Raw genomic sequence first — 22,392 nt, forward strand, 5'->3', positions numbered from 1 at the left:
TGGCATAAGTTATGTGTGCCTGTGTTCAAAAAGCAGTGATTTTTTGTCACTGTTAGTTAGCAAGAAACAAGCAGTAAGACTATTCAGAACTGTTTTGTTCACTGCTGTTTCAAGCATTCAGGCTTGGAGATGCCAGAAATGGCCGGAAGTGTAAATGAAACAACTTCACTCCTTCTACGAGTTAGGAACTATAAAGATTTAGATGAGTTTATACAATCATCTTGAATGTTACGATGAAAACGAAGATTTGGAGAATGCAATCATTGGAAATTGTATGAAGGCAGTTTATTATCTGCACTCAGTGTCTGTGCTAATTTTATTCATTTACAGTCAATCAATAGAACACTGCAATGTAAATTGGATGAATTCCTTCGTCAGTGACTATTAGGAACTAATACACATTTTATACATTGGGAGTATTCTAATTTGTTCTATATTTCATTGACATACATAATTTGGTACTCAGTTTGTCTTTTTCATACTATTTTAACTACTTCCGTGAAACTTCAACTAACTGGGACAGCCGCTTAATCGGGCCAAAATGTACTGGACCCGATGTGTCCCAAATAGCCGGAATCGACTGTATTTAAAATCTACGAAACAAAGCCCAATTCCAACCTGCCTGCAGAATAACAGCACAGTTCCCAGCTCTCTCCATAATATCGGCCTGCAGCAGGGGTTCTCGACTGGGAACCCCATGAACCCTTCGGTCAATGGTAGGGCTCCATGCCATGAAAAATTTGAGAACCCCTGGCCTGCAGACATGTTGACCATTTCCCGTTTTCTGAGAGCAGTTTCTCAATGAAGACAAATATTGACGTTGAAAACCATGTGTCTGTGCTGACTTTGGCTTTCTAAGGAAAATTGTTTGAAAATTAAGATTTTAATTGCAGCACAAAATTCCTGGTTTATTAGAGTTACAGAAAACCAGAATAAATTATATTTATTTATTAATCTTATATACATCGAAACATACAGTGAACTACGTCGTTACCAGCACGATCTGAGGATGTGCTTGGGGAAGCTTTGCAAGTGTCACTACACATTATGGTGCAGACCTAGCTACGACATGGAAAAGGACCTTTCAGCTCACTGAGTCCGTGCCAGTAACCGACCACCCACTTAGACTAATCCGACATTCACTGTTGCCTCTACGCTGCGTGGGCGCACGGCCGCGCCATAACTGAAATACCCCCATACACATAGTCTTTGTGCCACACAGCTGGAATTTTCTTTATATATATTTATTAAAGCGCCGTGCAATTTTCAGGCGTGTAAAAAATTTCTTGCTCAGATGCAGCTGTAAAAAAAATTAAAGGGATAGTTGCCTGCATTACTCATTTTTAAATATCTCCCCATATTCTCATTGTTGTGTATTTAATACTTAAGTAATCTTGAATATATATTATTTGATTAAGCATTCTTGTTCATTTAAATAATTCATTACGGGTTATATGTATAAAAATGTGAATTGCGTACATCATCACTCTACCATGTGATACGGGTGTGCTTCACTTAAAGTAAACTCAAAGTTAGACCCAGAGTTCAGACTCCCGTGCCTTCCTTTGAATTAGTTTAATGTTTTGAAGTTACAAGACATAACGCACATCAGCTACTGCTAGATTGTATCATTTACCCACGAGCTGTAGGCAATTTAGATTGGCCAGTTAACATGCCAACCCGCATGTCTTTAGGGTGTGATAGGAAACCATCGCATCCCAAGGAATCCCATGCGGTCACAGGAAGAACAAATTGCACACTGGCATCTTCACCCGAAGCCCAGTTCTCTGGCAACCTGAGGCAGCAGCTCTGCGAGATTTTTCATTGTTTTGCCTAAAGCACTTGCAAACCATGTGGCAATGCATTGGTTGGAAATTGAACCTAATTCTTCTGTGTGTCAGCTGAGCATTCTACTCTGAACCACAGATGTAACCATAGATAGAAACAATCTTGTTGGGTTCTGAGATATTATTTACAAATTTATTGAGATACAGAACAGAATAAGCACTTCTGGCTCTTTGAGCCACACCGCCCAGCACCTGTGATGTAACCCCAGCCTAATCACGGGAAAATTACAATGACCAATTAATTTGACTTTATTTGAACCAATGACTTATTTGGAAATGCACGGAGGACTGTGTGTCTTGCAGGACGATCCAGGTATTCCCTAACCGGAAACCTTGGATGAATTATGAGGTCAAGTCCCTTTTAAAGGCTAGATCTGGGGCTTTTAGATCCAGGGATACCAGTCGCTACATGGAATCCAGGCGTGAACTCCGGAAAGCCACTAAAGGCGCCAAGAGGCAATATCAAGCCAAGTTGGAAGCCCAGGCTAACCAGAAGGATGCCAGTAGACTATGGCAGGGTCTAAATGAGATCACTGGGCACAAAGAAAAGGCTGGGAATATCAATAACTGTGGCGCTTCTCTTCCTGACGAACTTAACGTATTCTACGCAAGATTCGAACAGAAGAGGAGCGTCCTGCTCCCTCCGGATGAACCGGACCTGGTGGCATCAAGATTCATCGTCACCGAGGAGGACGTTAGAAGGGCCTTCCTGAAGATAAATCTAAGGCGACGGGCCCAGATGGCATCCCGGGATGGGTTCTCCAGGCCTGTGCAAGAGAGCTAGCTGAGTGTTTGCTGACATCTTCAACTGCTCCTTGCTTCAGTCTAAGATCCCCTCGTATTTTAAGAAAGCAACGATAATCCCAGTGCCGAAGAAGAGCAAGGTGGCATGCCTGAATGACTATCAACCTGTGACTCTGACATCAATTGCTATGAAGTGCTTGGAGCGATTGGTTATGGCACACATCAACCACAGCCTACCGGTCAACCTCGAAGCTTTGCAATTCGCCTACCGGAGCACCAGGTCAACGACAGATGCCATCTCTCTGGCCCTACATTCCTCCTTAGAACACCTGGAGAATAAAGACGCATACATAAGGCTCCTTTTCATTGACTACAGCTCTGCCTTTAATACCATCATTCCAAATAAACTGATTCCTAAGCTCTGGAACCTGGGCCTTAGCACTCAGATCTGCAGCTGGATCTTCAGCTTCCTCACAGACAGGACCCAGGCTGTAAAAATAGGGGACAAGCTCTCCCCTACAATCACTCTGAGCACCGGTGCCCCACAAGGCTGTGTACTCAGCCCCCTGCTGTACTCATTGTACACCCATAATTGTGTAGCCAAGTTTCCATCGAACTCAATATATAAATTTGCTGATGACACAACAATTGTAGTCCGTATCTCGGGTAATAATGAGTTTGAGTACAGAGAGGAAATTAAGAACCTGGTGGCATGGTGCGAAGACAATAACCTATCCCTCAACGTCAGCAAGACGATTTACATCGGTGGTGCGCAAGTGGTGAAAAGCTTTAAGTTCCTCGAGGTCAATATCACAAATGACCTGACTTGGTCCAACCAAGCAGAGTCCACTGCCAAGAAGGCCTTTACTTCCTGACAAAACTAAAAAAATTTGGCCTGTCCCCTAAAACCTCACTAATTTTTATAGATGCACCATAGAAAGCATTCTTCTAGGGTGCATCACAACCTGGTATGGAAGTTGTCCTGTCCAAGACCGGAAGAAGCTGCAGAAGATCGTGAACACGGCGCAGCACATCACACAAACCAATCCTCCGTCCGTGGACTCACTTTACACCGCACGCTGTTGGAGCAGTGCTGCCAGGATAATCAAGGACACGATCCACCCAGCCAACACACTCTTCATCCTTCTTTCCTCCAGGAGAAGGCTCAGGAGCTTGAAGACTCGTACAGCCAGATTTGGGAACAGCTTCTTTCCAACTATGATAAGACTGCTGAACGGATCCTGACCTGGATCTGGGCCGTACCCTCCAAATATCCGGACCTGCATCTCAGTTTTTTTGCACTACCTTACTTTCCATTTTTCTATTTTCTATTTATGATTTATAATTTAAATTTTTAATATTTACTATCGATTTGTAATCCAGGGAGCGGGAAGCACAGAATCAAATATCGCTACCATGGTTCTAGTATCAATTGTTTGGCAACAATAAAGTATAAACTATAAGTAAAGTACTAACTGGTATGTCTTTAGACTGTGAGAGGAAACCAGAGCACTGGGAGCGAATTCACACATTCCATGGAGAGGACATACAGACTCCTTACAGAGGATGCTGGGATTGAAGTCTGAACTCTGACACACTGAGCTGAAACAGCGTCACCCTAACTTTACTAGGTTAGCTTTATTTGCCACGTGTACATCAAGGTATGCAGTGAAATGCATTGTTTGTGTCAAAAAGCCCAACACAGTTCAAGATGTGCTGGAGACCACACGCAAGTGTCACCACACTTCTGGTGCCAACATAGCATGCCCATAATTTACTAACACTCAGCCTAATTCATATGTCCTTTTGGAACGTGGGAGGAAACCAGAGCATCTGGAGGAAACTCACACAGTCATGGGGAGAATGTACAAACTCCTTTCTTCCTTTTTCAATCTTTTTATTAGTTTCATAGTATATAAACATAACATAGCAATAATACAAAGTTATTGGGAATACATTGTTATACTTAACATGAGTAATTATAAAACCAAATGGTATTTAATTGACAAAACTCCCAATCATATAGGATACTAATGAATAATACAGGACAAAAAGAAAATATCTAGACAAAAATCATGAAAAAAGAAAAAAAAAAGAAAAAAATATATAACCCCCTCAAAAAAAAACTAATCTAAACAGAATTAATCAACTAAACTAAAAAAAAGACCTGGGCTATTTTAACAACGTAAAAAATGGGAGAAAAGAAAACCTTAGTGTCGACGACTCCCTTCCTCTCAACCAACACTACAGAGAAGTAAAATAAGTTTGGAAATTACAAACTCCTTACAGTCAAACTCCTTACAGACATGGGGAGAAAGTACAAACTCCTTACAGACAGTGGTGGGAATTGAACCCTGAATGATGATACCTAACGTTGCACTAACTGCTATGTTACCGTACTGTACATGGACTGTAATCAGCTGCAAACACTGGGGAGATGCTTTCAGTGCTGTCTCCACAATAACCTCCATATCCATGGTCACAATAAGTGACCAAAGGCAGTGTCCAAGCTTGAACCCCCAGATTTGAGGCTCTGATTATGCTCAGCCAGCTCCAACAGGCAAGCCTCCTCAATCCCAGATCCTCCAAGCAGGTGATGTCCCATTCCTGAACCATCGTATTCTATTCTGGGATGAAGGTGACAGGTTGTATTTGAACTGGAGTGACATGGTACTCGGTGACGGCCGAGGTGCAGAGGGAGAGACATGGCAGCAGAATAAACAGTTCACTGAATTTTAATAAGAACTGTACAGAACAAAAGGAAAAATAATAAACACTGGGCCAACAGGGCTACTAACTGAAACTCTCAAATTAAAATCTAATGCCATTACCATGGCTTGGAAGCAGTAACTTAATACTAAATAAATTCTTCCTCTTTACAGTGTCAGTCTAAATTGTAATCTCCTTTTCTGGAACATGGACTAAATAAGCAGGGAGTGTTGACATCGCTGTGCTTCAGTCCTGACTTGACAAGACTGAAACGAGAGGAAGGGAGTTAAATACAACCACAAATTAATCATAATTGGCTGGAATGCGTATTCTCACGAGTGTGATTGCTGACCTCTCGACCCCTTTCAGCTATCTGTCTGTGAGGGTGTCCAGACTCCACAACAGAGTCTGTGGTTGTGACACAGAGAGGGGCCAATATCCTTGCAGGGAAATTTGTCTAGTGCTAAACAGGAGGGTTTAAAATACATCAGCTATGCGGGAGGGGACACTGAGCAAGAGCAACAGGGACTGAGAGAGAAAATAAATCCGCCATTAGTGAATGGTGGAGCAGATTTATTGAGCCAATTGGTCTTATCATCATCATCTTTACGTGTCGTGTTGTATGAGATGGTTGATCATGGTCTCATGACTATGACTGTTCTTGGCAGACTTTTGTACAGAAGTGCTTTGCCATCGCCTTCTTCTGGGCAGTGTCTTTACAGGATGGGTGACCCCAGCCATTACCAATACTCTTCAGAGATTGTCTGCCTGGTGTCAGTGGTCGCATAACCAGGACTTGTGATAAGCACCAGCTGCTCAAATGACCATCCACCACCTCCTCCCATGGCTTCACCTGACCTTGATCAGGGGGGCTAAGCAGGTGCTACATATCGCCCAAGGGTGACCTGCAGTGTAACGGAGGGAAGGAGCACTTTACACCTCCTTTGGTAGTGACGTATTGCCACCCCACCACAACAGTAGTCTTATGATGTAATGTCTATAATACATAATGTTATGTCCAATTTTGAACACAGCACTCTTTTCAGCTCCATTTAGGCTTGTGCTGTTACATAGTAGCCTAGGTGTGCAAAAGCTAATCTAAGTCTTGCTAGCATCAGGTACTAATTTCTGCCTTTTCTTGACAGTGCATTGGTCCTTTACAGACCAGAACCATTCCCCTTCCCACAGATGCTGGCTGACCTGCTGAGATTCTCCAGCAGTTTGTTTGTGGCCCTTCACATTGTTGTTTTATTTTTAAATTGACTCTGCAGGCAGTAATTTATATTTCCTTCAGGTATGACCCCCATGAAACTGGAACTGTTAAAGCCGACAGTCTACTGAGAACACTGGGCTTCCAGGCTAAAAGCAATCAAGGTGAAGAAGGAAACAAAACTTCGTTAGCTCTTGGCAAGACAAAACGATTCAGGTTGTCAGAAGATCAGCCCAGTACATGTGGATATTTTTCCTATTACCAGGGGAATGGTTTTAACTCTCAAACATCTGACTGGTAGAGTGCAGTAGCTGGACACGCAATAGTACTGTCAGGAAGACCATTCTGAGGATCGGTTCTCAATAGGAGGGAGGTTTGTGTGTGTGTGTGTGTGCGTGTGTGTGTGTGTGCGCATGCGTGCGTGCGTCTTGCCGGCCAAATCCCACCTGCACCATCTGGCCTTAGGAAAAGCTATGTATCTGGGCGAGCAGTTGTTTTTTTCATTCTGGATTTGAGCTCCTGCAGTCTCTTGTGTCTGCTGAACACACACAAAATGCTGGTGGAACTCAGCAGGTCAGGCAGCATCGATGGAAAGGAGTAAACAGTCGACCCTTCATCAGGACTGGAGAAAGAAAGGATGAGGAGTTAGAGTAAGAAGGTGTGGGGAGGGGAGGAAGAAATGCAAGGTGATGGGCGAAACCGGGAGGGGAAGGGCGAGGGATGAAGTAAAGAGCCAGGAAGTTGATTGGCGAAAGAAACAGGGCTGGAGAAGGAGGAATCTGATAGAAGAGGATAGAAGGCCATGGAAGAAAGAAAAGGGGGAGGACACCAGCGGGAGATGAGGGGCAGGTAAGGAGCTAAGGTGGATGTGGGAAATGGTGAAGGGTGGAGGGGGGTGCTTTACCGGAGGTTTGAGAAATTGATTTTCATGCCGTCAGGTTGGAGGCTACCCAGATGGTGTTGCTCCTCCAACCTGAGTGTGGCCTCATCATGGCAGCAGAGGAGGCCATGGACTGACATGTTGGAGTAGGAATGGGAAGTGGAATTAAAATGGGTGGCTCCTCCCCCTCTCTCTCCTTCACCATTCCCCATTCCCTTTTCCCTCTCTCACCTTATCTCCTTACCTTGCCCCTCACCTCCCTCTGATGTTCCTACCCTTTTCCTTTCTTCCATGGCCTTCTGTCCTCTTCTATTAGATTCCCCCTTCTCCTGTCCTGTATCTTTTGCCAATCAACTTTCCAGCTCAGTCCCGTATCGGACCGCAAAGCATTCCAGCGGGTGGTGAAAACTGCCCAGCAGATTATCGGCACCCAATTGCTCACCATTGAGAACATCTACCATAAATGCTGCCTGGGCAGGGTGAAAAGCATTATCAAGGATGCATCTCACATGGACTTTTTACTCTCCTCCCATCCGGTAGGCGCTACAGGAGCCTCCGTTCCCACACCAGCAGGCACAGGAAGAGCTTCTTCCCTGAGGCTGTGACCCTGCTGAACCTCACATCACAGCGCTAAGCAGTATTGCACCCATTTTGTACTGTCTCAGTACTTTTATATTTGTGTGCTGTAGCAGGTATTTTGTAAATAATACTATTCTTTGCATTTCTGGTCAGATGCTAACTGCATTTCATTGGCTTTGTATCTGTACTCAGCACAATGACAATAAAGTTGAATCTAATCTAATCTTTACTTCACCTTTCCCCCTCCCTCTTCCCTATTTCACCGATCACCTTGTGTTTCTTCCTCCCCTCCCCTACCTTCTTACTCTGACTCCTCAACTTTTTTCTCCAGTTCTGATGAAGGGTCTCAGCCCGAAATGTCGACTGTACGCTTTTCCATTGATGCTGCCTGGCCTGCTGAGCAGTCTGCAGATTTTCTCTCTTGAGTCTGCTTAGGATTTTAGATGTTTCATAGAGTGTCCATGGCTTAGAATCACATTTACATGATCAGAAACTGACTTGTGTAGGTAGATGAGGTTCCTCCATGTTGCAAGAAACTGCCTCCTCTGCCCAGCTGTAAGACCCATGCAAAATAGCAGCAGAACATGGTAATAAGACCTCACTCTCAACTTAACTCAGTTACCCTCCATTACAATCAGACCGATGGAACTAAGTGCTCCCCTGTCCGTATTAATGCGAAAATTAGATGTGGAAATAAAGATAAATATTGTAAAATCTTAAATAATATTATGGCCAACAAATCCTCATTTTCATTGCATGTATGCTTAAGATACCAGCTTGGAGGACATGAGAGCTTTGACCAACAATGTCTCATTTTGACCAATGATGTCATATTTTGACCGACAATATTTCATTTTGTTTGTGTGTAAGGTTAAGACAGCAGCTCGGAGGATGTGAGAGCTTAATTTGGTTAATGCCAAGTCAAAAAATAATTGGTGTGTGTGTGCTTAACTTGATGCATAACTAAATCAATTTCAAGATTTCAAATACTTGATAGTAAATGTAAACATGATTTGGATGAATTTCAAAGTACACTGATATGTGTGCCAAATGGAAAAAAATCAATAGCATTCCCAAACTGAATTTTATTTTAATAATTGATAATTTTTCACATTCAAATATAGGGTTCTCAGCTAGAAACCCATCCAAAGCAGAAAGAGAGAGGAAGTTGACACTGGACATTGAGAACTGGTTGAAGGAAAAATTTAGAGAAGGTTTCAAAAGCCTGAAGACTGACTTCTGTTACTATGACCAAGACAATTCTGGAAAGGTAACAATATACACAGAAATTCTTGACATTTACCTTGGTAAAAGTACAATAATCACTCAAAGTTATGCTTTGTTGTCAGGCAGTTTCCTTTTCGTGTTTGTCTTTGTAATTGCATTCTGTTGCAACGGCCCTTTGTACGTCAGTATCGAGGGGAAGAGTTAATAAACCTCAGTGGTCCTATGTAGAAAACATAGTTTTCAGAGTTTCTTTCATTTCACAGCAGAACATGCCAAAAGGTTATAATTCCAATTTTTGTGTAACATTAGAACAGAGTTTAGATTTAATAGCATAATTTCATAGTGTTATAGAGTAGAAAAAATAAAAAGGCTTTCTTTATGGGATAGCGTTGGAAAAATGATTTTTCACTGCTTAAATGCAACAGCATTGTTAAAATGCAGTCAGATCATCTACAGCTGGTATCAAGATGATCTTTAATGTACTTTTAATACAATTTAAATGAAGTTTACTTTTGGAAAGGAAATATTTAATGTACCAAAGTAAGAGAAGTGTAAACAAATCTTGGTTAGAATCCAATTCCAACAAAGTTAAAGTTCTTGAAATTAATACAGGGCAGAAGCAAATTACAGTGAAATTCTCACGCAATTCTGATGGAATTATTATTATTTTATATTAAGGTAACCAGGGAAAACTTTTTGCTCGTCCTGAAAAAATTTGACCTGCGACTCAAAGAAGATCAATTAAATACTTTCCTTGTGCGTTGTGGCCTTCAAGAAGATGCACCAAATGTAAATTATATAGAATTTCTTCACAATTTCCAAGACAGAAGTAAAAACGGGATACCTCACAGGATTATAACTGATGAAAATCACAGGTAAGATTAATGAGGAGTCAGGCAAACACAGATAAGTTTTTCATTTTAATCATTCTAGGATTTGTCTCTGACTATAGAAATTATACAGTGACTTCATGCAGTAATTCCTGTGAAATTATTGCAGGATGAGTTGTGCCTTTGATGTTTTTAATAACTTTCTATTATTCCACACAGATTTAATAAACTCAGCAGTTATGGCTCACAATCCTCAGTGACTGCTTTGGAAGCAAAACTAATGAATCTTTTGCATTATGAATTCCTTACACTTTTAGGACTTTTTCAGTAAGTTAATGTTATCTCACTCATAGTTATCATGAACTGATTAGAAAAACATTGTAGTATATTGTATGTTGTATCAATAACATCTTCCTTCAGGAGATCCTAAGTTGTTTTACTGTTAATTGTTTTTAAGTGGAATCACAGTTGTTAATATTGCAAAAAAAAACATTCATAAGTACCAAGATTCCAAAATGAGCAATGAGTTAAGTGGCCAGTTAACCTGGATTACTGGTATTGGCTGTGGAATGGCTGATGACAGGAACAGCAGAAGTTTTCCTGCTCTCCCATGAATATTGTGATGGGATTTTTTTTTACATCTCTCTACGTTGCCAGATATGAGTTGTGTAGCGGCCAAACTAAACCAAACCAAAACCAAAAACAATTGCTGCTGCTGGCCACCCTATGGATTTGTTATACTTGCATGATGTGTCCTCACTCCAATAATGGTTGCTTCGAAAGTGGAGGATATGCATTTGATCGCTTATTGGCAATTAACAGACACATAATCTTGAAGCAACAAAACTAAAGGATACCCAAGTGTAGGCTCAGTGAAATTGAGCATTGTTGAGTGGTCAGCAAAAGATACGACCTCCGTCAATCCCAGCTACAAACTAACTGTGACCAACAAAGCACGAAGGCATAATTTATTCCCTTTGCCTTTGCCACAGTCCCACTCATTTGGCTAGTTACCATAATAAACATAGTGAACACGCAGCACAGAATACATTGCAGATAGAGACATATACGTGACTCCTGCAGGTTGTTTTAATATTTTTCCAAAAGGTGGAACATTTGCCAGTGTACCATTCAGCAAACACAGCATGAAGTTTTGATGGTGACATTCTAACACAAAGGGTACTGCAAAAGTAACATGATGTCAGATGTCATGTGATCACGTAGTAGGACATTACATGCATTTTACTAACAAATAAGATCGCTGTATTATCTTATTCTGCAGTAAAATTGACAACAAGAAGCTAGATGTAATCAGCCAGCAGGACTTCTGGGCAGTCTTAAACAGCAGGTAAATAATCATACCACCTGATATAAATGTAATATCCTCCCATGCCTCACTGGTGCATCAGGCGACAAACTGGTTGCATCTTTAGCATTTATCTGTTTTACAAGGCTGGGTTGCTTGCTCGATGCTCAACTCAGCACTAATGGAAAGCGTACTAGGAGCCGGCTGGATTTGAACCTGGGACCTCTTGCCTCAGTCCAGTGCAGATGCCACTACACCACCGGGCAGCTATACCAACTGATAATCTTTAATAAATTACAGGCATTATATTAATAAACTGTGATATTAATTTTGCATAACTGAATTATAAACTGCAGATTTGTATACACAATTTCTGTTTCATTTAGGCAAAATCTCTCACTCTAATTACTGGTAACATTTTGTTGCCTAAAATTTCATTCAGTATGATTGTTCTCAAAAGTTCTCAGAAGAGCCCAAGCAGTTCGATCACTCATACCAACAATAAGAGAAAGACAACTCAGATTTCTAGGACATATCATGCAGAAAGATGAACTAGAAACACTCATACTCTCTGGAAAGATTGAGGGAGTAAACCTAGAGGAAGACCTCGGCTTATGTACATCAAAAGCATAGCCAGGTGGCTACACATTGAGGAAATGGAAGTCATCCATAAACGAAGGATAGATCTATATGGAAAACCATGGTCACCAAAGTCCGCATCGGATATGGTACCTAAACAGACATGATTGTAAAACTCCAATGATAAGGACCAACAATTATGAATAAATTGAACATGTTTACTATCAATTAAACAATACTGGATGAGACCGTACCAGTGACCAACTCCTTTTTTATTGCTATTTTTGCACGATTTTCATTGCGGCAGACTGGCTGTGTCACCTCCCGTCCACAAGTGACACCGCGCTAAACTGAAAGGAACTAAAATGAACATTCCTGGACTGTTTCAAGGCCTCTGCTGTTTGATGTTTTACATTCTGTGTGTTTTTTTTTGCCATTTGCGCAATTTCTTCTTTTTTTGTGTGTTGGGTGTTTGACGTTTTCTTTGAAAGGGTGCCATGGTGTTACTTTGTTTTATGGCTGCCTGTGGAAAGATGAATCTCAGGGTTGTATACTCTATCCATACTTGGTTAACAAATGTACTTTAAGACTTACTTTGAATATTGAACACAATTAACAGCCAGTATTACACAATGGGATATGGGCTTTTTGAATTGTTTATGTTCCTCATCTAAAGAGGACTTCCTGCTTCTCTGCTGATTACACCCTGAACCAGCTGGATAGGCTTCATATTTTAGGCTCAGCCATTTACTCTGGAGGTTAGAAAAATGGGGGAATTCCTGGGTATTGTCCCATTGTCCAAAGGAAAAACTTGCTCCCAAATATGGGCAAGTTTCTGATATATTGGCAGTGGATCAATAGTGGATGAGCTTTTGTTCTGACTCTTTCTTCTTGTCCAAAACAGGAGAAATAATCAACATGTCCAAATTTCTGAGCTACAGACTTGCAAATACATGGCATCATTTGTGCGTTTTACTGAAATGAACCTTTGTAAAGAGGTTAAAATTGCATCTTATTTTAATACTGCAGTGTATAATCTCATACATGTCTATCATGCAAGGTTTAGTATCAACATGACTGATGAAGAAAAGAATTATTTGAAGAATAGGATACCGCTTGATCACCAAGGGAATGTAAAATATCTTGAATTCATGTCCCTGTTTGACAAATGGTGAGTAGGTCTTTGCCAAGCTCTACTGTTAATAAATACATAAAGTATTTCCATTTTAAGACCATAAGAATCCACAGTACGTAACAGTCATTCATCAAGTTTTCTACAATAATCCCAGTTGGTAAGCACTAATCAATCTTGAGGTTTAGAAGGTTAGCTGGTACATGTCGGTCCATGGCCTCACCTTGGCACAAGAGGTTGGAGGAGCAACACCTCATATTCTCTCTCGGTAGCACCCAACCTGATGGCATGAAGATTGATTTCTCCTTCTGGTAATCTTTTCCTTCCCCCTCCCCTCTTCTTCTGTCCCACACTCTGGCCTTTTACCTCTTCTTACCTGCCCCTCACTCCCCCCCTCAGTCCCCTTCTCCCTCCCTTTCTCCTGTGGTCCATTCTCCTCCTACCAGATTCCTTCTTCTCCAGCCCTTGACCTTTCTCACCCATCTGGCTTCCCCTATCACCTTCTAGCTTGTCCTCCTTCCCCTTCCCTCACCTTTTTATTCTGGCATCTTCCTCCTTCCTTTCCAATCCTGAAGCATCTCGGCCTGAAACGTCAACTGTTTATTCATTTCCATAAATGCTGCCTGGCCTACAGAGTTCCTCCAGCACTGTGTGTGTTGCTGGTATTCAGTATCTGTCTATCCATTGTGTAAATGAATGGACCATGTTTACCACAGCTGCTGTAAACAATATGAACAAATGGGTTGCATTTGGCAGTGAGTGGCAAATGATTGAAGCATGCCATTCAGCTTGCACTTTCATGAGTTTTTGATTGACAGTTTGCTTTCAGATACGTATCTGAGCTGCTATAGCGTTCACGACAGAATAACATGAGCGATTGGTAAATGTGGTAGTCTGCAACTAACTGGACTATGATCCGACTGAAACATCACAGTATAAATCAGGAACTTCATCTTTAAATTATGTCAGTAAGCAAAGTAGAGAGGATGTGGTGGAAAAGCTAAGTATAAACAACGAAGATGGAAATAATTCTGAGAGTAATTAAATTCAGAAGTAATGGAACTCCTCACTTTTAAAGTAAGTTTCCAGTACCAATAGGCTGCATCATTTCTCTATTAATAAATACTTTACACTAGAATTCTCCTTCTGGTGTGACTAGTGAGTGGGTGAATTAAACAGTGTGATGTCTGAGTATTAAGTTTAAAAGCCTATCCAATGGCAAGGTACTGATGTAGTTCAAGAAGTGGAATAACTCTGATTGATTTCCCTGATTTACCCTATAGTTCATTAAAAAAAAATCCTAATCATTAAATACAGTACAGTAGTAATTTTATATATTGCATTGTACTACTGGTGCAAAAAACCCACAAATTTTATGACATATGTGAGTGATGATAAACCTGATTCTGATATGGGTCTCTATTGTGGACTGAGAGTGGGAAGGGGTCAGGGAGGAGGGAATCATGGTTGGGAAAAGGGGAAAGGAGCGGGGAGGGAGTGGGAAGCACAGGAGAGATATTCTGTAATGATCAATAAACCAATTGTTTGGAATCAAATTACCTAGTGTCTCAGGACTGGGTGTGTCTGCACTTGCCCCACCCTCGCCCTGGGACTCCTTCTGGTGGTGCTCCACCCTCACCATTCCAAACTTCCTTTGCTCCTACCGGATTTACATATTCTCCCTCTGCTCCATGTTGACAAAAACCGTACTGTGTAAAAGTCTTAGGCACTCTATCTATTTATCTCTCTCTCTATATATATAACTAAGACTTTTGCATAGTACTGTATATATTTGATTATTTCTAGCCAACTTTAACTGATGCTGAGAATGTGACACCCAGGATTGCTAATGTTCGATAAATTAGCCTTAGCAAACCTAGGTCAGAGGCAACATTAGTAAAGTTTGCTACTCCTGAATACTAGATGGCAGGCTTTGATGAAGTTCATGTGGTCAATATTAAATATTGGCCTGGACAGTAGTTTTGAGTAGAACTTTGGGTTCATGTTTGGTGAACAGTTTTTGCATCAGGGTCACTGAGACCAATGGGACCGTTTTATTGCAAAGGCAATATGGCCTCAGGAAATATAAAAGCTAACAAGACAACTTATTTTATAACTCTCCTATGTACTCTGAGATTAAGCTGAAAAAGAGGTGTAGCAGTTAATGTAATCCTTTATGGTGCCAAGGATTGGGATTTAGTTCCCAGCACTGTCTGGAAGGAGTTTGCATGTTCTCCCGTGTTTCCTCCGGGTGCTCTGATTTCCTCCCATGTTCCACAAACTATGGGTTGGGGTTAATATCAACATATGGAGCATGCTATGTTGGCACTGGAAGCATGGTGACGATTGGAGGCTGCCCCCAGCACATCCTCCAACTGTGCTCGTTGTTGACTTAAACATGCATTTCACTGTGGTTTCAATGCTTCAATGCACATATGAAAAATAAAGCTGGTATTTAATCTTTAGAAATAAACCATATATGCAACTTCTTGTAAATTCATATCACATTGTCAGACATGTGCCTTGGTTGCATTGTAGCAAAGGAGCAAGGAGTCTTTTGGGTGACAAGTCCATGATGACGAACCTCAGCAAGGAACAGCCAATGAGGAAGGAGCACAGTTCAGCAAGAACCACAGATCGGGTAGGACCTAGAGCTTTTTTTCCTGGGCTGAATGTTGATATTCTGTATCATTTTATACCGGGGTTCCCAGCCTGGAGTACCTCGGTTAATAGTAGGGGTCCATGGCATTAAAAAGGTTGGGAAACCCTGTTTTATACGATGTTATTATGATATGTTAGATTAGATTATGAGGACACTCAGTCCTCGTTTATTGTCATTTAGAAATGCATGCATTAAGAAATGATACAATGTTCCTCCAGTATGATATCAGAGAAACACAGGACAGACCAAGACTAAACTGACAAAAACCACATAATTATAACATATAGTTACAACAGTGCAAAACAATACCGTAATTTGATAAAGAACAGACCATGGGCATGGTAAAAAAAAAAGTCTCAAAGTCCCGATAGCCCCAACAGCTCACGCAGATAGTAGAAAGGAGAAACTCTCCCTGCCATGAGCCTCCAGCGCCGCAAACTTGCCGATGCAGCATCCTGGAAGCACCCGACCACAGCCGACTCTGAGTCCATCCGAAAACTTCGAGCCTCTGACCAGCTCTCCGACACCGAGCACCGAGCACCATCTCTGCCGAGCGCTTTGACTCCGCCCCGGCTGCCGAGCAACAAGCAAAGCTGATGATTCGGGACCTTCCCCTCCGGAGATTTCGGATCACACAGTAGCAGTGGCAGCGAAACAGGCATTTCAGAATTTTCACCAGATGTCCCTCCGTGCTCTCGTGTCTGGCTCCATCAAATCAGAATTGTGCACGGCACCCTACTTGACAGATAACAGATATGGCCGTTGCGCGCTGCATCGTGCTGCCATCTTCTCCTCTCCTCGATGTGGGTTATAACCAAAGAAAAGATGGCTGGAATCACTTAGCACTCTAGTGTGTGTCAAAACATCAAACTTACAAAATTAGCGAAAACGGCTAAAAGGAAACGGCTAATCATCCCTGATGAAGATGGCAGAGTTTGTCATTGAAACATCAGTTAAAATTGATACCAGTACCCAGTGGGACGCCCAAAAAAAGTTTATTCAAAAACTGCCGATATTTACAAGAAGATATCGGCCTGAAAATAGAATACCAGCTCCATACTTTGTCCAGTGTGAACTCCTGGAAGCCCAATCTCTCTCTCTCTCCTACTGAGAGCAAACCACCCCAATTTTTAGGCACTAGGCAATAGCATGGCACATGAAACAGAATATGATGAACCCCACAATGTAGTTACAGTCATATTACAAAATAAACAGGTGTAGCTACAATATACAAACAACATGTATAGCACACATTTACACATCCCCATTATTAAAGAAAAGGAATATTCTACCATGTATGGCGGGAAAGGCACCAGAAAGCCAAACCCTTTAGGGCCCATTGTAAGAATATGCCAGGGAAAGACATTGTGATGCATACACACAGCATAACGGCAGCAGAATGACAAGGCAGTGTGTGTGTGTGTGTACAGAGTGCCTTTAGGAAGCACCCTCCATCACATACTATCTTTATTCTATTTGTACAAATTATGATCTTATTCAACGTTGGGTATCACCTCAGAGTGCCCAGTATCCAAGTATATTTTATGTTCAGATAAGCTCCATAAGGCATAAATAGATGAAGCATTGCTGACTGCATGCTTCCAGTTTCTCAGTACACCCTCCCGTAAGATGAAGTTTTATTCGAAGTGTGTGTGTCCATTCAGTAAATTGACTCAGTGGTGGAGAGTTATTGAAAGAAATTGATAAGCTCTTCAGATAGATCTCAATATTTTTGCACAAGTGGATTCACCTCCTAATAAGCCAAAGAAATATTCATTTTTTTTATCATAACCATATAATCCATCTGCACACATTTGAAGAAGTTCTGGCCACACAGAGCATTTTAATGTTACCTCACAATGGATAGTTAAATATTTGTGGCAATGCATACTGTAGTGGTTACTGTAAATATTTGTGGCAATGCACACTGTAGTGGTTACTGGAAAACAAACCCAAGTTGCTGAGTGACTGAGGCCATCAACACTGTATGACGCATTTCCAAATAACAAGTTTCCAAATCAAAAAAGGTACATTTGATCCTTTATTACAAAACCAGCAAAGATGAATGATCTTGTAACGATAAAAGACTAACAACACTAAATTAGTGATATAACCAAGCGATACTAAGTGCAATTAGCAGCCCAATTAAATTAGTATTCCAATTTGCTTTTAGCGTATTTAAGCAGTATTAGAATTAGCGTTCTAAACCAATCTTCCGTCCTTGGACTCACTTTACACCGCTCGCTGTCGGAGCAGTGCTGCCAGGTTAATCAAGGATATGACCCACCCAGCCAACACACTTTTCGTCCCTCTTCCCTCCGGGAGAAGGCTCAGGAGCTTGAAGACTCGTACGGCCAGATTTAGGAACAGCTTCTTTCCAACCGTGATAAGACTGCTGAACGGATCCTGACCCCGATCTGGGCCGTACCCTCCAAATATCCGGACCTGCCTCTCAGTTTTTTTTGCACTACCTTACTTTCCCTTTTCTATTTATGATTTATAATTTAAATTTTTAATATTTACTATCGATTTGTACTCCAGGGAGCGCGAAGCGCAGAATCAAATATCGCTGTGATGATTGTACGTTCTAGTATCAATTGTTTGGCGACAATAAAGTATAAAGTATTTAAGCAGTCCATTTAACAATTAACAAAAAAAAAATTCATTCCCGGTGGCTTACTCACTCTCCATCTGACAAAACAACTAACAAACTTATGATAGAATGGCAGAGCAGACTTGATCGGCTGAATTGCCAAATGCTGCCCCTAAGTCTTATGGTTTGTAGTCTTAAACACAGATGCGTAACTATACTCACTTGCTTCTACCATGTTGCACGCACCTGGCAGTTTACCATAATAAACACACCACAAAGTACAATACAGACAAAAAATAGACACATAGATCCTACAGCATACCTCAATGTTTAGGGCATTTAGTTAAATATTGGATTATACAAAGTGCAGGCGTATCTTTCAAAGCTGGTTTTGTGAGTGTATGAACTTAAAAAACATTGTGAACTAATGCAGATTGTAACACGCTACACACACAAAATGCTGGAGGAACTTAGCAGGCCAGGCAGCATCTATGGAAAAGAGTAAACAGTTGATGTTTTGGGCTGAAATCCTTCAGAAGGACTGGAAGAAAAAAAAGGTGAAGTGTAGAGTTAACATGCTATTTTATTTCAGCAATGTTTCTGAATTTCTTCCTCCATTAGATCACAAAAATTATACAGAATCTTTTGAAGAAGCATTACGGAATGGTGGAAGAAAGTTTTAATAAGCTGGATACAATGAACACAAAGCAGCTTTCTCCTGAATCAATGTACCAGCTAATGAAGCAGTTAAGGAGACTTCTTGTATTTTGATATAGTTAACAGAAATGCACATTTCACAGTCACAGGCTTTCATTTCAGTAAATTGCTCACAGAGTATCATCTTACACAGGTTCGACATTCACCCGCCAGTCTCTCGGGATGAAATCAGTATGCTCTGGAGCACCATAATTACTGGCCAGCACAATACTTTGGATTTCCATCAGTTTGTTCGTCACTTTGGCTTCTCACCTAAGTCAGCTTGTTTCCCAAATGCAAAATTATATCCACCAGTTAAAGGTGACAGCGACTTTCTGATACGTTCCAACAAGCTGAACTGTGACACCGACATCATTGAGAATAACCTGCAAGCCAAGGTTGAGTAATAATTACATTAAGAAATTCAAATGCATTACATTCATTGTGGTTAATTTGTGCATAATTTTATTTAAGTTACTTTTATGAAATATTGCAGAATATTGGGAATATCGTGGAATACTTTTATTATTCAATCAGAATGCATCCGGACTCAAGAAAATAAACAAACAAAATGGATGCCATATGAGTCAGGACAAAGTATCCATTTACTTTATTGTTTAGATGGTCATGTCATCACCTTTTATTGAAAATTAGAATCTTAATAGAAACATAGAAAATAGGTGCAGGAGTAGGCCATTCAGTACGATCATGGCTGATCATCCAACTTAGAACCCTATACCTGCCTTCCCTCCATACCCCCGATCCCTTTAGCCACAAGGGCCATACCTAACTCCCTCTTAAATATAGCCAATGAACTGGCCTCAACTGTTTCCTGTGGCAGAGAATTCCACAGATTCACCACTCTCTGTGTGAAGAAGTTTCTCCTCATCTCGGTCCTAAAAGGCTTCCCCTCTATCCTCAAACTGTGGCCCCTCGTTCTGGACTTCCCCAACATCGGGAACAATCTTCCTGCATCTAGCCTGTCCAATCCCTTTAGGATTTTATACGTTTCAATCAGATCCCCCCTCAATCTTCTAAATTCCAACGAGTATAAGCCTAGTTCATCCAGTCTTTCATCATATGAAAGTCCTGCCATCCCAGGAATCAATCTGGTGAACTTTCTTTGTACCCCCTCTATGGCAAGAATGTCTTTCCTCAGATTAGGGGACCAAAACTGCACACAATCCTCCAGGTGTGGTCTCACCAAGGCCTTGTACAACTGCAGTAGTACCTCCCTGCTCCTGTACTCGAATCCTCTTGCTATGAATGCCAGCAAACCATTCGCCTTTTTCACCGCCTGCTGTACCCGCATGCCCACTTTCAATGACTGGTGTACAATGACACCCAGGTCTTGTTGCACCTCCCCTTTTCCTAATCGGCCACCATTCAGATAATAATCTGTTTTCCTGTCTTGCCACCAAAGTGGATAACCTCACATTTATCCACATTAAATTGTATCTGCCATGAATTTGCCCACTCACCTAACCTATCCAAGTCACCCTGCATCGGCTTAGCATCCTCCTCACAGCTAACACTGCCGCCCAGCTTCGTGCCATCAGCAAACTTGGAGACGCTGCATTTAATTCCCTCATCAAAATCATTAATATATATTGTAAACAACTGGGGTCCCAGCACTGAGCCTTGCAGTACCCCACTAGTCACTGCCTGCCATTCTGAAAAGGTTCCGTTTATTCCCACTCTTTGCTTCCTGTCTGCCAACCAATTCTCTATCCACATCAATACCATACCCCCAATACCGTGTGCTTTAAGTTTGCACACTAATCTCCTGTGTGGGACCTTGTCAGAAGCCTTTTGAAAATCCAAATATACCACATCCACTGGTTCTCCCCTATCCACTCTACTAGTTACATCCTCAAAAAATTCTATGAGATTCGCCAGACATGACTTTCCTTTCACAAATCCATGCTGACTTTGTTCAATAAATTCACCGCGTTCCAAATGTGCTGTTATCACATCTTTGATAACTGACTCTAGCATTTTCCCCACCACCATTCCATCCTGGCTGTTGTATAGCAGGGGTTCCCAACATTCATTCATTTACTTGTTTGTTTGTTTGTTTATTTATTTATTAAATGAGATACTGCACAGAATAGGCCCATCTGGCCCTTCAAGCCACGGCTGCCCCAGCAATCCCCCAGTTTAACCCAAGCCTAATCACAGGAGAATTTACAATGACCAATTCACCTACCAACCTGTACGTCTTTGGACTGTGGGGTGAATCCCTTTCTATGCCCTCACGATTTCCTACACCACTGTAAGGCCACCCTCTGTCTCCTATACTCGCATGACTAAAGTCTTACGTTGCCCAACCCCTCTTTATAACTCAGGCCTGGCAACGTCCTCATAAATCTTCCCTGCAGTCTTTCCAGCGAATGACATCATTTCTGTAACAGGGTAACCAAAACTGAATGCAATACTCCAAGTGCAGCCTCAGTAATGACTGTACAATTGCAACACAACATCCTGTCTTTTCTACTCCATGCCCCGGCTGATGAGGGCCAGAGGTTTACGTGCTTCTTTACCATCAAGGAGCCATGTTCCTGTGTCCCTATGTCCTGCTGTTGAGAAACACTCTGTAGAGCAGGGGTGCTCAACCTTTGTTATGCCATGGACCAATACCGTTAATCAAAGGTTCCATGGGCCCCAGGTTGGTAATCCTACTCTAGGGTTTTACTGTGAAAGTTGTGTACTAGTTTAACAGAAATAGACTTTGCCTACTGTAAATTAAGCTCTTTCCTGAGTCTCATAAACCCCATCCTATTTCGATCTCAGTAATTGCTCTGTTTCATCCTCTCGTTGACAGTTGGTTTTGTGCCCAGTGTGACACATGCAGTCCTAAAGATTAGTCATCAGTGTGTTCTGTCTGGGGGATTGCAGACACCACACTACAGCAATCTTATCACACAGTTTGACTCTTATAGATGGTACTTATGGTGACATATATAGACTTTGATAATAAATCTACTTTGAACTCTGAAAATTACTGTCTTATCTTAGGTTCAGCTCTTGCTGAATGATCTTTGGACAAGCTTTCGTGAGTTGGATCAATTTAATACTGGTTTTGTCAGCAAGGAAGAATTCAAAGACATCCTTATGGACCTTTGTGTGGCACTGAATGATCAGGCCTGTGAAGCGATCACCAGCAAGTTTGACCATGGGCAGGACCGGTTAGTAAATCTTAACTGGTTGATTTTAAAATATATTTCCTCACATGGCTTACACCATAACAGTCAGATTGTATTAATATCATCATCATCATTATGTGCCGTTTCATATGACATGGGCGATCACGGTCTCCATGGCCATGATTGTTCTTCGCAAATTTTTCTACAGCAGTGCTTTGCCATTACCTTCTTCTGGGCTGTGTCTTTACAAGG

General features: G+C 41.5%; 1 protein-coding gene across 5 annotated transcripts in view; it reads left to right on the forward strand.

Annotated features, from left to right (window-relative positions):
• The window catches only part of LOC140185979 (EF-hand calcium-binding domain-containing protein 6-like), a 68,800-nt gene that overhangs the window by 38,558 nt on the left and 7,850 nt on the right, over positions 1 to 22,392 (forward strand). For all 5 annotated transcript variants that reach the window (XM_072239794.1, XM_072239793.1, XM_072239795.1 and 2 more), the window contains 10 exons: positions 6,595 to 6,674; positions 9,094 to 9,239; positions 9,875 to 10,071; positions 10,246 to 10,353; positions 11,309 to 11,374; positions 12,972 to 13,082; positions 15,582 to 15,684; positions 18,920 to 19,044; positions 19,149 to 19,392; positions 22,013 to 22,182. In XM_072239794.1, the coding sequence (XP_072095895.1) occupies positions 6,595 to 6,674; positions 9,094 to 9,239; positions 9,875 to 10,071; positions 10,246 to 10,353; positions 11,309 to 11,374; positions 12,972 to 13,082; positions 15,582 to 15,684; positions 18,920 to 19,044; positions 19,149 to 19,392; positions 22,013 to 22,182 (1,350 nt within the window). The remainder of the gene's footprint in view (positions 1 to 6,594; positions 6,675 to 9,093; positions 9,240 to 9,874; positions 10,072 to 10,245; positions 10,354 to 11,308; positions 11,375 to 12,971; positions 13,083 to 15,581; positions 15,685 to 18,919; positions 19,045 to 19,148; positions 19,393 to 22,012; positions 22,183 to 22,392) is intronic.

The sequence above is a fragment of the Mobula birostris genome, chromosome 21, assembly GCF_030028105.1.
Source record: "Mobula birostris isolate sMobBir1 chromosome 21, sMobBir1.hap1, whole genome shotgun sequence".
NCBI lineage: Eukaryota > Metazoa > Chordata > Chondrichthyes > Myliobatiformes > Myliobatidae > Mobula > Mobula birostris.